At 35.6% G+C, this 14881-nt stretch overlaps 2 protein-coding genes and 1 long non-coding RNA gene across 3 annotated transcripts; 2 read left to right on the plus strand and 1 right to left on the minus strand.

Moving 5' to 3' along the window:
* The first annotated feature begins 3438 nt into the window (after positions 1-3438).
* On the plus strand, positions 3439-5939 carry LOC113095899 (blue-sensitive opsin-like). The gene is made up of 5 exons (XM_026261223.1): positions 3439-4047; positions 4158-4326; positions 4544-4709; positions 5188-5427; positions 5568-5939. The coding sequence occupies exons 1-5, from the start codon at positions 3669-3671 to the stop codon at positions 5673-5675; spliced, it is 1062 nt and encodes a 353-aa protein (XP_026117008.1). The 5' UTR covers positions 3439-3668; the 3' UTR covers positions 5676-5939.
* A 40-nt stretch (positions 5940-5979) lies between these two features.
* LOC113095900 (uncharacterized) lies at positions 5980-8744 on the minus strand. Its single transcript, XR_003288422.1, has 3 exons — positions 8222-8744; positions 7941-7975; positions 5980-6095 (listed from the first exon to the last, which is right to left on the minus strand). It is a non-coding gene; the product is annotated as an uncharacterized LOC113095900 (long non-coding RNA).
* Positions 8745-9926: 1182 nt separating this feature from the next.
* LOC113095912 (red-sensitive opsin-like) lies at positions 9927-12343 on the plus strand. The gene is made up of 6 exons (XM_026261244.1): positions 9927-10116; positions 10426-10722; positions 10821-10989; positions 11152-11317; positions 11402-11641; positions 11733-12343. The coding sequence occupies exons 1-6, from the start codon at positions 10014-10016 to the stop codon at positions 11829-11831; spliced, it is 1074 nt and encodes a 357-aa protein (XP_026117029.1). The 5' UTR covers positions 9927-10013; the 3' UTR covers positions 11832-12343.
* Positions 12344-14881: the final 2538 nt, after the last annotated feature.

Consider the following 14881-nt stretch of genomic DNA (forward strand, 5'->3'; position numbering starts at 1 on the left):
TCAGCAATTAGTTCCAATTGTAAGTATGTATCCCTGTATAAATCTATAAATGAATCAGGTTAAACACATTAAGTATTAATGTCTATACAGAATTAATGATACTTTAAAAAATATTTAGACTTTTCACCAAAATACTTTTTAATTTAGTGCAAAAAAAGCATAATATTTAATTACATCTACCAACAACATAGCTTATATTGTTTCTGCTGGTTTTCATTAATGTTTTTATTTTGTTCAAGGATAAAAAATAGGCACAACCATGTTGTAATACCTTTACATTCTGTTTGCATTTCTTAAGGTTGCATTGGAACTGCAGCTATGTCTCAGATGTCTTATAAAGAGGTTTGTGATCATTGGCTTTGTAGCAGACTCCTCCCTCTTCCGGACTTGGTGCATTTTCAACGTAATCTCTCTGACCCTTCAGTCTTTGACCTGATCCATTTCACTAAAATCCATTACACAAGAAATGGAAAATTCTATGTTTGTCAAGATGCGTATTTTATTATCAGTCTACATGTGTGTTATGTCATAGAAGTCTGATCATAGTAGAGCCAAATCTGTCTAACCGCAACAGGACAAATCATAATCTAAGAAAGATGATTTCAGTCAATATTTAATATATAATCAACAGCTTAATGATAATGTTTTTTACTAATAATTTGAATTATTGTAATCATCTACTTTTCAACATTAATATATTCTGTATAAGTATTGTTTGTTGTTAGTTAAATTATGTTAACAAGTTTTAATAGATTAATTAGAATTTATTTTTTTGCCACTATTAAATTATTTAGAAATCGATGTTTTGAATAAAATATTACCAAAAGTTAGAATTAGACACTTTGACAATATGCCGGTGATAACAGTAAAGAGAAAAGAACAAACACCTGCACGTGATTAACCGCTCGGAGAAGGACCATAAATTTAGCCCTGAGCGTCATTCACACAGCGCTTTTGTTTTTACAAAGATGCGACGTGGGCAGAAAACATGCAAGAAGATGGGAGTGTACTTCTTTTAACTTGAGCTCCGTGTTTTTATTTGCGTGTTCTTTCATGCATGACACACTGTAAGAGACGCAAGCGCAACACATCCATGTTTACATAAAAAACAATGGAAAAGCAGCACGATCGAATAAAAAACCTGTGAAGAACTACTACTGTATGTCTGATATTTCATGTTTGCATCATGGCTGAAAGCTGCTGTTGTTTTCAAAGAACTTTTATAGTTAATAAAAGTCTACTGGTGTTATAGCTACCTTCAGTCATTTTGTATTTTAATTACCTTGACTTTTCTTTGAGATTTTCCAAAATAATTTCCCTTGTATTATTTCTAAAAAATAATATGTATAAGACCAGTTTGTACAATAAGTACTTGTAGTTGTTGCATGTTTTCTGCAAAGATATTTTACAAGTGTTTTGTTTAATATTTACATCATGTTGACAACTTCATGTGTGTTGCACTTGAAATAGAATTTTCCTGAACTAGTGTTAATAAAGAAAAGGTAACTTGAATCATGTTGTATTAACATTTTTAAGTTGATTAGTTAAAATATATATTTTAAATCGAGAATCTGTCAAACATTCTAGAAAAATCAAAATATTGCAAAATAGACCAGTCCTACAAATGAGACATTTATGTAAAGTGTTATCAAATATCTGTTTTAGTTTGCACATATATTATGGCGCTTGTAAAATACCAGAACAGTGAAATGAAGTACTGGTATTTATGTTGATTAAACATATCAAGGCATCATGCAATGTGCTTTGGCACACAGTCAGATACAGGATGTCTATTTTTAAGCCCAGCTGTGTAAACCTCAGTCAATTTCATTTTTACAAACCCATTCATGGTTATTATATGCAAGTGCGTAACAATTTATACTATCTTTATTTACATTAATTAAAGTTCTTGCATTTCATAAAAATTAAACTTGTTATTTTAAATGCTCTGTTTTACTGTAAGCTGATATGCATAACAGTTTTATTGCAGAACAGTTTTCAACTTCTTTCCTGACTTGAAGTTATTTACTTGGTACTTGCACTTTTTGATCACTCATAATTTTCCTTAATAACCTTTACATAAATTATATAATAATTAACAGATTTGTATTACATCAGATACTCTGAAACTTACACTATACAAGCCAGTATTCAGAACAATATTACAACAAATCTTCAAATTTTTGTGTGTTTTTGCTTCTGCATTTGTTATTGTACATTCAGTTGTTTATGTTAATCACTAAGACTGGTAAATATAGGACTGCATGAACTGGCTGCAGACATACAGACACAATCTCTGCTCTGAAGCAGGTTAACATGCCGGAGATAACTATGTGACGCACTTACAGGTGTCTTTACCTCAGGCACCCCTCTTAACTGGTCCACAATGTCTGTGGTAGTTAAGAGCCTTAGCACAAGTCCAAAAATTAGTCCTAAGCCACTAAACAGCTCAACATATGGGTCAAACAATTGAGGAAAACCATAGATTAAAACAGAAAAAGAAGGAGGGACAGAGTTTTGGCCACAGAAGGTGATGTAACGTGGAGAGAAAAGGCTCATCTGCAGTGATTTGATGATGAAAGTGAAAAAGATTATGATCATTTTGATAATTACATTTTGTGTGCTAATACTCCTTATAACCATCCCAAAATCTTTCTTTCTTTCTTTCTTTCTTTCTTTCTTTCTTTCTTTCTTTCATAGTTACTGTTACTCTTGTGCAAAGTTTCCAAGGTCCTAAATACTTCCCAGAAAACTTTCATGCAATATTGAGACATAATGAGTAAAGTTTAACATATAATACCACATTAAGTACAGTACAGGTAAGTAAGTACTGGTGTTGAATATTTGTCCCTTTTTGTATGGGAAATCCACTGTTTACTTTTCTGGGAGCGATTACTGTATCTCAGAGGAGTATTTTGAGCCAGAAGAATTTAATTCAAATTCCACTCTTTCCATATCACAGGATGACACAATATGACTGTGCCTGCTTGACTAATTCCTTCTTTCTGACTGATTGTGTGCAAGTTTTTGCTTTTTTAATGCCAGTTGCACAAGCAGTCAATCCTGCACTGCAGTCTCAAATTATACTAGATTGAATAGTGGACAGTTGCACCAAGGACATTTCAGCTGTCAGATATTTAAGGCTCTTCACAAAGGCTGTGATTCCAGGCTCAGAGCTGGAGATAATACGATGGGAAGCAGATTAAAGAGGAGTTAACTGCAAGTGATTAGCCGAATTATCTGCACTGTGCAGCAGATTAACTGCCACCGCTAACACAGAAACACATTGCAGGGTGAAAGGGATGATCCGAATTAGCCAGGTTTTGGTGTTGGAAATGAGATTAGGTGAATCGTGTGTTTTGCAATACACAGATTTAGTTTTGTGTGTGCGTGCACAAGATGGTAGATGATAACAAAACACAAATCCTTCCATTAAAGCCATTTGGGAGGAGCAAAATGATATCTTTTGAATCCTTATAAAAGAAGGATCACTTGGTATAGTTTGAGGGAGGCTTCATTTAGTGATCAGCTAAGAGAGAATTCACAGTGATACGGGTTAGACTATTTTTTTGCGATGCTACAGTGATATGCGAAGGAAATAATACTATTTATTTAAGCTTCAGGGTGTTACAGCGTTCTTGGTGGAGTGGTTGGCAGTTTCAAACAAGATGAAGAAAGTACCAGTACCAGAGTTTCAAGAAGACTTCTACATCCCCATCCCTTTAGATATCAACAACATCTCAGCTTACAGCCCTTTTCTGGTCCCCCAAGACCACCTGGGAAACCAAGGCGTATTCATAGCCATGGCTCTCTTTATGTTTTTTATTTTCGTCGGAGGGACTTCGATCAACATCCTTACCATTGTTTGCACAATTCAATTCAAGAAACTCAGATCGCACCTTAACTATATTCTTGTGAACCTCGCCATTGCCAACCTGTTTGTGGCCATTTTTGCATCCCCATTGTCGTTCTACTCGTTCGTTAATAGATACTTCATCTTCGGGGCGACAGCATGTAAAATTGAGGGCTTCCTTGCAACACTTGGAGGTAAAATGCAACATGCATCCACATTATTTTCAAGTTTCTGTGTTAGCTTGTTGTAGTTAATTGTAGTTCATGGATTCAATAAACTGTTTTTTTTTTCTTTGTTGTTGCAGGAATGGTGAGTTTGTGGTCTCTTGCTGTAGTGGCATTGGAAAGGTGGCTGGTCATTTGCAAACCCCTTGGGAACTTTACCTTCAAAACCCCTCATGCCATAGCTGGTTGCATACTTCCTTGGATTAGTGCATTGGCAGCTTCACTCCCTCCGCTGTTTGGCTGGAGCCGGTAAGTCCCAGTGCTCATACTACATTGAATAAAGCCACAGTGCCATCTTCCTCTGAACCTGAAGAAAGAAAAAAAATACCTAGCACCTTTTTGCTCCATTTCTAAACAGCTAGTTGAAGTCCAGAAGTGAAATCCTCTGATTATAATTCAAGTGTGTGGAATGAATTATAAATTAATTGTGTCTATCCCATCAGTCTCAATGAGATCTCTTTTACAGGTACATACCTGAAGGTTTGCAGTGCTCCTGTGGACCCGACTGGTATACCACTAACAACAAATACAACAACGAATCCTATGTCATGTTTTTATTCGGCTTCTGCTTTGCAGTTCCTTTTAGCACCATCGTGTTCTGTTATGGTCAACTGCTCATTACACTCAAATTGGTGAGTACAATTTGTATTTCCCATTGAAAGCTGCCCCAGAATTTTTGTAAAATGTCAGTGTTTTAAGAAAAGACTAAAAGTTTGGGTAAACGGAAGAGGAATTTTATAGAACAACAGTGTTGTATAAAAATACAAAAATAAATAATTTAAATAAATATTAAAACCACAAAACCATATTATTTTCTGTTCTTTATTTTGATCTGAAAACCTTCTGAACACTCAGATCATAAAATGAACACACTTTGTTGTTTTTATAAAGGTGAGATTCATATTAACATTTAAATACTGATAAAATACCATTCATTATGTATTTTTACATGAATAAATTATACATGTCTTTCATTCATTCCTCTGCCGCACTCTTTAATGCTTTAGGATACACATTGCTCGTGTCCACTAGATGGAGACAGTATATGTATATTATTACAGTGTTGCTCATGTTGCCAGGTGCTCTATAATCCCATGTTTGTCCTACCAGGCAGCCAAAGCTCAAGCAGATTCTGCTTCGACCCAGAAGGCAGAGAGGGAGGTGACAAAGATGGTGGTGGTGATGGTTTTCGGCTTCTTGTTATGCTGGGCACCATATGCTAGCTTTTCTCTCTGGATAGTTTTCCACCGTGGTGAAGCTTTTGATCTGAGAATGGCTACCATACCATCCTGCCTTTCTAAATCCTCTACAGTGTACAATCCTGTCATCTATGTCTTAATGAACAAACAGGTATAGTATTATGTGCTATGTGGACATATGCAGTATTTTTTATGTTTGTCCCTACAGGGATACAGTACCAAGTGCCATGTTCACATGGCATAACTACTCACTTCAAGTAACATGTTCTGCTCTTTTCTTTTGAAACCCAGTTCCGGTCCTGCATGATGAAGATGGTCTGTGGCAAAAATATTGAGGAAGATGAGGCTTCTTCTTCATCTCAGGTCACCCAGGTCTCCTCTGTTGCACCAGAGAAATAAACCCACTCTTAATGTAACCTCCTCCTGTGGACAGAACGACTTTGGAATGTGAAAAACAGTGTTACAATGATTGTAAATAATAAACATAGACACAATAGGGATTTTTGATTTTAATGTCAACATTTTTTTTTTTGTAACTTGGCTTACTGAAGTGGTAGAATGAGTAGAAAATCATTAATATCAATACAAATGTACAATACATTTAAAGAAATAAAGAATGTGTTGTTAAATGTAGCAGTTATTGACATACAATACAATAGTTTGTATATTAAATATGTCACATTGCTCTTATTTCTTCCTCAAACACACCATTTGACCACAACTAAAACATAAAAACGGAGAAGTATCTCATATGTCTGGTTGTAATTAAGTCCGTAGTCCTTCAGTTATAATTAATGGAGTAAACACTCCAAGGATGGTCTGAAACACAAAGTTAAACAGAGTATAATAACTAGTGTGCAAAACTGTTTTACACTAATATTTATATTTATATACGGATATTTGATTTGTATGGTGCCCGGTACAAGACATGGTCAGTTCACTTAGTTTTGTTGTGGCCATGGCATAATAACTCGTGGGAATGAGATAATATGTCGTGGCCACTAGATATTAATTTGTGGGAACGTCATATTAACTCGTGGGAGCGTCATGTTATGTCGTGGCCACGAGATCATTTTGTCCAGGTAACCACATCCTTATGCCGTGGCCTCGAGATGCTATGTTGAGGAAATGACATCCATTTCTCATGCCCAAAACTTCTTATCTTGAGGGAACAACATATTTTTCTTGTGGCCATGAGTTGAATGCGTAAACAAACCATAGCAACCCGTGATTATCAGAGATTTAATCATTTATATATATTTTTTTTGAATCACAAAATTATTATTTATTATAGAAAATATTTCATTATTAAAATATTATATTAACCATGTACCTTGGCTACTGGACTTATGTGTTATAGTCAGCATTCAAATTAAGTTTATCATGAATAAAGACTTTTTTTTTATCCATCCTACAATCTTGTAAATCCGATAACCGATAAAGTCTTTTCCCCTTAATATTATTATTATTATTAGATTATTATTGGTTACATTTTATATTCTTTTTTTTATTTAATTATTTTTAATACTTTTGTAAATATTAGTCTACTGTAAATGCTCGACATGCAGATCAAGCTTTGATTATGCTTACTGGAATCTTTTCAAATGAAATATTAATGACTACATCTCTGATGTATGATACTAAGTCGCGTCGTATCATGCGTAGACAATAGCCAGAGATATTGTCAAAAGCATAAAGAATCAGCAATATTAAGAGGATTTAGCATTTCCAATTATTGTATGTATTAACAGGTCTATTAATTTAAGCAGTTAACTATAGGCCTATAATAAAAATTTATTAACACTGCAGTCATCAATGAAAATTAAGAGCAGCTTTATTTCATGCACAAATTTTCAAAAACAACCTCTTTAACAATATGTAGATTCTCATGTTTTGCACTATACAGGACACAAGAGGAATTTTAAGAAAATAATTTAATACAGTTATATACCGTTATCAGAATTTGTTGAAGTAATTTTGTCTTTTGTCTCATTGTCTCAGAGAATATTATTTATTAACACAGCTTTAGAAAGCTCTGTCAGTGTTTTTTTTTCCACTTTCTCTAGAATGAATTGACTGATGTTCTCCGACATAACTCTTGCACAGTTTATGTGTTGTTTGCCTGAGACCTCTTCCATAATAGGCTTTTCCTTTTCCCTTTTTTTTAGGTTTTAAATGTTTTTTTTAATTATTATTATATAATGTTAATGAAAGTGACATAAAAAACAGGAACATAATTTATTATGAGTTTATTTATAATTTATTAGGAAATCCTTGGGGTGGGGGTTTCTGATGGGGCTATAGCCCCGTCAAGACCCGCCTATAGCACCGCCACTGGCAAGTAATAAAGTGTGGTAGCCAAAGCATATGGTTAATATAATAATTTAATAATAAAATATTTTATATAATAATATAATACATTTTAAATTGAAAATAAAATATTAATGAATACATCTCTGATAATCCCGGGTTGCTATGGTCATGCAGGTTTGTTTATGAATTAAACTCATGCCCACGAGAAAAACATGTTCCCTCAACATAACATCTCGTTACGTCATGACATAATATGGCGTTCCTACGAATTAATATCTCATGGCAACGACAAAGTAAACCGACCATGTCCTCTCCCAGGCACTGTAGATTTATGTATGCATGCTTACTCACCTTAACTTCATGTACTTCATCCAATAAGTAGATAACTTCCAAATCAAGAGAAAAGTGCAAAGAAAGAATATGAAGTGAGCTCTTGTCATATTCAATCCAGCCTAACACAATCACATCAAGAACAAGAACAACTTAGTTCATCTAGAAATTAAACCACAAATGATGTTAGAGAAACAATGAGCAGTGAAAGCAAAGTTTTGCCCTTGTTAGATTAACATCACTTATATGGATTAATTTCATTTAAATGTTTTTTTTTTAAATACACATTCAGAACTATATACCGTGAATATAGCAGCTGTCCAATGGCAGGCCATATGAGACCAAACTGCTAATCTTGAGCTTTCGTTGAGAATTCAGTTGTATATCTGAGTTCTGCTAGTAGTGAACTTTTGCCAATCACGAATAGTTCAGAACTAGCGGAATTCCAGACATACGACTGACTGAGTCCTGCCCCATGATACTCTCTGATCCATCCGTTTCTGAAAAACATCCTTTTCAACTACATCACTGAATATCTCTGATTTTACATTGCAATAGCAACAAAACATCACAATGATTTTCAATCCCACCAAAGCATATATTAATTTCATTAAGTCCACTTTAAAAGAAAGTGTAAAAGATCATACTGAACAAATACCTGACAACTCTCAGCAATTTCTTATTTGCCAAAAACAAGGAAATAAACAAACAAACAAAAAAGGTTTACAGACTGTTATATTGTCTTCGTGTTGGCTCCATTCCATCCTGGTTTGGTCTGTTCACGTTCTAACATTTCCTCCGGCTTCACTTTGCAACAATAGAAGTAGAAGCAGAGCAGATGACTGAAAGAAAGAAAACGTCTATGGTCAGAAAAAGGGAGAGATTAAAACTGACCTCATCAAGATTTTCAGATAAACCCTGCTTTCCCTAAATTGAACCATCAATCCATTGGGATTAGGAAGGTTAGGGCTGCATCCTTGTCAATACTAATTAAGATCCCTTGTGGAGGGTACCAAGGTACCCCAGTTGTCCCAGTAAGCTGATTTGGAACTTGGACTTTAACTTAGATGTCTGACTTATAGTTACCCTGCACATAACATAATGTTTACAATTGAAATTGAATTTGTTTTAAATTGGCATGCGAGAGTAAAGATTAAGTGTTGTTAAGTCAGAACTGTATGGCACAGTGTTTACAATGGCAATGATATAAATATACTCCGTGAAGTCTTTAGTAAAGTTGTGCAGTCATTTTAACATTTGGACTTATTGAACTTAGGTGAACCTTCTGTTTAGAAATGGCCTGAAATTTTGAAATTAAAGCTTCTTTAATGATATAAAAATTCTCAGAACCACATACACCATGAAATATTGCGGTTGTAGAATATTATAGTATTTATAGTATAGTATGTATAGTAATAATGCAAAAAATAGAATCCTCTTTTATTTTTTAAAATTTAACTTATTTTTTATGGTAAAACACAGAATGCAACCTTTCTATACAAATCCATTTTTTTAAAACCTAAAACGCAGAATTGTACTTAGTAAGCACCAGAAAGGACTCTGTTATTTTTAGCCAAAGTATTCTAATGCTATATTGTTTCAGAAAGTGACATCCGTCTCAATTATTTGCAGTATTATTATTTTTTGGATGTTTAATAAAAGTAATTCTTGACACTCTGCCCAAGAAGCTTGAGTCAATTGCAAAAGTGATCTCTGACCTAAACTTAAAACTTAGGAAGCATCAATGGGCACTGTCACTGTATAATCACTCCTGGCTCAGTCATGCCAAATGTCTCTGCACACTGTTTTGGTTTACCTGTGATGGCTTCAACAATCCTAGGACGGAGCAGTAGCTTAGGCCTCCTATAAGCCGAATGAATGAGTCTTTGTTCTGCTCCTGAAACCTGTTTTGACCTAAAAAAAACTTCACCCTGTAAGCCAGGGCATCCTCTATTTTTGTCTATAAAAGACCTTTGACAGGAGCCCAAAGTCAGTGTGGGTTGGCCAGAGACAGCAGATAGTAAAAGTTCAAAGGCCCAGACCTTTACAACAGCTAATTAACTACAGGTTTGGGCTATACTACAACTTCCAAAAATGGCAGAGCAGTGGGGTGATGCAATCTTTGCAGCCAGACGAAAGGGAGATGAAACGACGAGGGAAACAATGTTTGTATATACCAACAGTAATAACACCAGGGGTAAGTCTTTAGTAACTTATTTCTGTCTTATTTTTTAAAAACACAATAATTTGAAAAATATAGCTATTCTATTAATATGACAAAGCATGTGAAAGTCTTTTTGAGCTTTAAGTTGTTTCTGAACAGTGGCAAAGAAAGAAGACGGAAGTCTTTGGTAGTCATAGTTTTTTTTTTTACCTGCCAGAAGGATTATACAATTTCAGACTGATGAATAAGAAGCTTTAGAAAAATGATAGTTGGTTGTAATGGCTATTGGGTAAGAACTCTTTCAAGATGGTGATATTACTGCTATTTATTTCTAATTTCTAGACCCCTTTGAGGGACCCAATTACCACATTGCCCCTCGATGGGTGTACAACCTAGCAACAGTATGGATGTTCTTTGTGGTCGTTGCCTCAACCTTCACCAATGGCCTGGTGCTGGTGGCCACAGCCAAATTTAAGAAGCTCCGTCACCCTCTTAACTGGATCCTGGTCAACCTTGCTATAGCTGATCTAGGAGAGACTCTTTTGGCCAGCACCATCAGTGTCATCAACCAGTATTTTGGGTACTTTATCCTCGGACATCCCATGTGTATTTTTGAGGGATTCACTGTGTCTGTGTGCGGTAAGATACTGACCAAAAACACCACTATTCGCAGTGAAATAACAACGGCAAATAAATGCATTAGAAAAAAACTTTAATACATATAACACAATCAATAGGTATCGCTGCTCTGTGGTCTTTGACTGTCATCTCTTGGGAAAGATGGGTGGTTGTCTGCAAACCATTTGGAAATGTCAAGTTTGATGCTAAATGGGCATCTGGTGGTATCATCTTCTCCTGGGTTTGGTCTGCTATTTGGTGTGCCCCTCCCATCTTTGGCTGGAGCAGGTAAAATATATTAAATGATCAAAATGAAGACATTTGACAGCTATGTAGATGTGTTTCTTAGTAATTCAACATAAAATGATTAAATTCTTTGTCTTGTAATACAAGCACATACGTTCCACAAAAGTATAAATGTGAATCTTAAAATCCATTATTTTCTTACAGATTCTGGCCTCATGGTTTGAAGACCTCATGCGGCCCTGATGTCTTCAGTGGAAGCGAAGACCCCGGTGTCCAGTCCTACATGATTGTCCTGATGATCACTTGCTGTATCATCCCTTTGGCCGTTATCATTCTCTGCTATATTGCCGTGTGGTTGGCCATTCATGCTGTAAGTTTGTCTCTGGGACTGGTTTCTAAATTGTATTCCAGTTTGTGAAAAAGCCATTAAGCATCTGTCATTTCTTTTTAACAGGTCGCCCAGCAGCAGAAGGATTCTGAGTCCACACAGAAAGCAGAGAAGGAAGTGTCCAGAATGGTGGTCGTCATGATCCTGGCCTACTGTGTTTGTTGGGGACCTTACACGTTCTTTGCCTGCTTTGCAGCTGCAAACCCGGGCTATGCCTTCCACCCACTGGCAGCAGCCATGCCTGCCTACTTTGCCAAGAGTGCCACCATCTACAATCCCGTCATTTATGTCTTCATGAACCGACAAGTAAGCCCCTGCTCTTTAACGGAGCTCAGACCTTGAGCACATTGAGAAAACAGATATTCGCTAAATATTCTTGATATCTCTTTCTTTGCAGTTCCGTGTATGCATAATGCAGCTCTTTGGAAAGAAGGTGGATGATGGCTCTGAGGTGTCCACATCCAAGACAGAAGTGTCCTCTGTGGCTCCTGCATAAATTGCACACCAGATCTCAGAGCAAACGTCTCGACTCAGACATGGGGAAAAAAAGATGAAAATGGGACTTTTTATATTCCTTTTTTAGCCTCACCGTATCTTGATGATTCTGCTTCCAGATATTTCCCTTGGAGTGATGGGGAATATCTTTTTGCATGACAGTGTGTGTTAAGATTACTTTCTCAGTGGCTCTGTGACTTAAGATCCACAGGAACAATATTACAGTTTTTATGGTAAGCATGTGTCACACTATTATTGTCCACTGGCTATTCAGAAGGTTGTAAGCCTATATATAGCACCTTTTTTGGGAAAGCGACACTCAGTAAAAGGTAATTGCCTAATTCTAATCCACAATTCTGCTGGACTGATGTTCAGTGGCAATGTAATAATGTCTCTTTAAGTTTTATTTTGTGGCAATCTTGCAAGAAAACTAAAATGACAACAACAACAAAATGTTTGATAGATAGATAGATGCCTGCTCATGTACAGCATGTAATATAGTTCTATTTTATTCTTTGATGAAAATAAAAAAATAAGCAAACTAAATATATTGTTTTTTGGGTCTTTCATATATTTCCCTCGCATTAAATTTTCTTTATACAGTTTCTAATACAGCTGGCAAGCCATAACCATAATCCATCTGTCTATGTGTTTTTCCTCTTTTGGAAAGTCTTGGAAAGGCAATAGTTAATTTGTCTTGTTAATTTGCAGTTGAAGCTAATAGGAATGGAAAACGTTTGCTAAGGTCTCCCATACTTCTGTGATCCAAACCTGGAAATGTAATTTATGAGTCCATTAAGTTGTTTCAGATATGTCTCTTATTTAAATTTTACAAATTTTTTTTTTTATCAGGTTTCACTTAAAAGAAAGCAAAAATAAAGAAATTGCACTGAACTCCCTAAGACAACTGGATGTAGTCCACTTAGAGGAAAATTACTTTCAGTTCAATATGTTTTATTTTGCTAGACAGGATTTAAAGCTTAAAGTTCACTTAGAAGACTGCAAATAAGAGCAAGCCAATTGCAGTTCCTCTATTTAAGCCTGAGGGGACTAAGCAATTTCAATTGGAACGTGACACTAAAAGCACTGCTTATCTAAGGAAGATTAACCTCGAATTGAGGTGTAACCTTTTTGATTCTGAGTATCCATGTGCCCCTGTGTGCGTGGGTGCAAATGTATTTCTGGATGTGTGTTTTAATGTAAGTTCATGGATGGCAGTTAAAACCCATACTTTCACATGCAGATTTGGGTGCACTCTGAGTTGTGATTTTAACCACAAAAGGAGAAATAAAAGGCAAAGTAGAGGCCAGCCCCCAAACCTGTAACGGTTATAACAACTGGAATATTTGGTCAAATATATATAATTAAAAATAAGAATGGAATTTGACAGTAATTAAGTAATAATTTTAAATGTCAGAGTGGGCCAGACAACAAGGGGTACATCAGCAATAATACAGCAAAATAATCAAATGTGACTTGATCTTCAGGTCACAGCTGGAATTCTGTACATTAAGTGATTAAGTAGAAGTGGAAGATTGAATACAGATCCATCAGAGGAAGCCAACTATCAACAGGAGATGAGCTTTGAACTGAACATTCAGGCTTAAAGTTGGAATAGTCTTGACTGCACATTTGTAGATAACACTTCTCTGGAAAATAACAATAATAATAATAATGGTTTACTGTCCTGGGAAATATTGAACTCAAGTTGAACAACATTTTGTAAGACTTTCTTATAAAATAAGGATTTCTTTTTTTTTTGCATGTTTGTCACACTTTAATGTTTCAGATCATCAAACAAATTTAAATATTAGTCAAAGATAAGCCCTGTGTGAAGAAGTGTCCAACAAATCTCTTAAATAGGACCTGCCTGACAATGTAAACTAGACCATAAGATTCTCAAAAGCTAGAGATCATGCCGAGATCCAAAGAAATCCAGAAACAAATGAGAAAGTAATTGAGATCTATCAGTCTATAAATGTTTATTAAGTCATTTCAATACTCTGTGGACTGACGAGACAAAATTTTAACTGCTGGTGTGCAAAACCACCTCTGAATTGCTGAAGAAAAAGAAAATGAAGACTTTGGAGTGGCCTAGTCAAAGTCCTGGCCTGAATCCTATTGAGATGCTGTGGCATGACCTTAAAAAGGCGGTTCATGCTCGAAAACCCTCCAGTGTGGCTGAATTTCAACAATTCTGCAAAGATGAGTGGACCAAAATTCCGCCAGAGCACTGTAAACGACTCACTGCAACTTATCGCAAATACTTGATTGCAGTTGTCGCTTGTAAGGGTGGCCCAACCAGTTATTAGGTTTAAGGGGCAAATTCAAATCAATTCATTTCAATTCAATTCAAGTTTATTTGAATAGCGCTTTTTACAATACAAATCGTTACAAAGCAACTTTACAGAAAATTATGTTTCTACAATATTTAGTAATAGCTTATAAGTGGTGACTGTCAGTTTGTGCACGTATGACAGGATTTTTAGAAAAATTAATACAAGACGTAGTCAGCCAGACCATGAACATTATTAATATTATTAATAATTCATAATAATTATATGATGCAGTCACACTTGTAGCAATATTTGTTAGTTCTGTATGTTGTTTCAGGGTTAGCATCATCTGAGGTCCTCTGAGGGTCAGCATCATCTCTTCTCAGGTGTTCTGGGTCCAGACTGGAGCTTGTGTAAATCCTACTTACCACGTGATGTAAATCCCGTGGCAAAACACAGACACAAAATAGAGACATCATTAGCATAGCTGCTGATCCAACAAACTAAAATTAGTTTAACCCAAGCTAATGAATAAAAATGCGCATTTGATCAGATGCAACTACACAGAGATACATTATTCAAATAAAAAAAAAGAGATGTGTTTTTAATCTAGATTTAAACAGAGAGAGTGTGTCTAAACCCCAAACATTATCAGGAAGGCTATTCCAGAGTTTGGGAGCCAAATGTCAAAAAGCTCTACCTCCTTTAGTGGACTTTGCTATCCTAGGAACTACCAAAAGTCCAGCGTTTTGTGACCTTAGGGTCCGTGATGGGT

Source organism: Carassius auratus, unplaced genomic scaffold (assembly GCF_003368295.1).
Source record: "Carassius auratus strain Wakin unplaced genomic scaffold, ASM336829v1 scaf_tig00215808, whole genome shotgun sequence".
Classification (NCBI taxonomy): domain Eukaryota; kingdom Metazoa; phylum Chordata; class Actinopteri; order Cypriniformes; family Cyprinidae; genus Carassius; species Carassius auratus.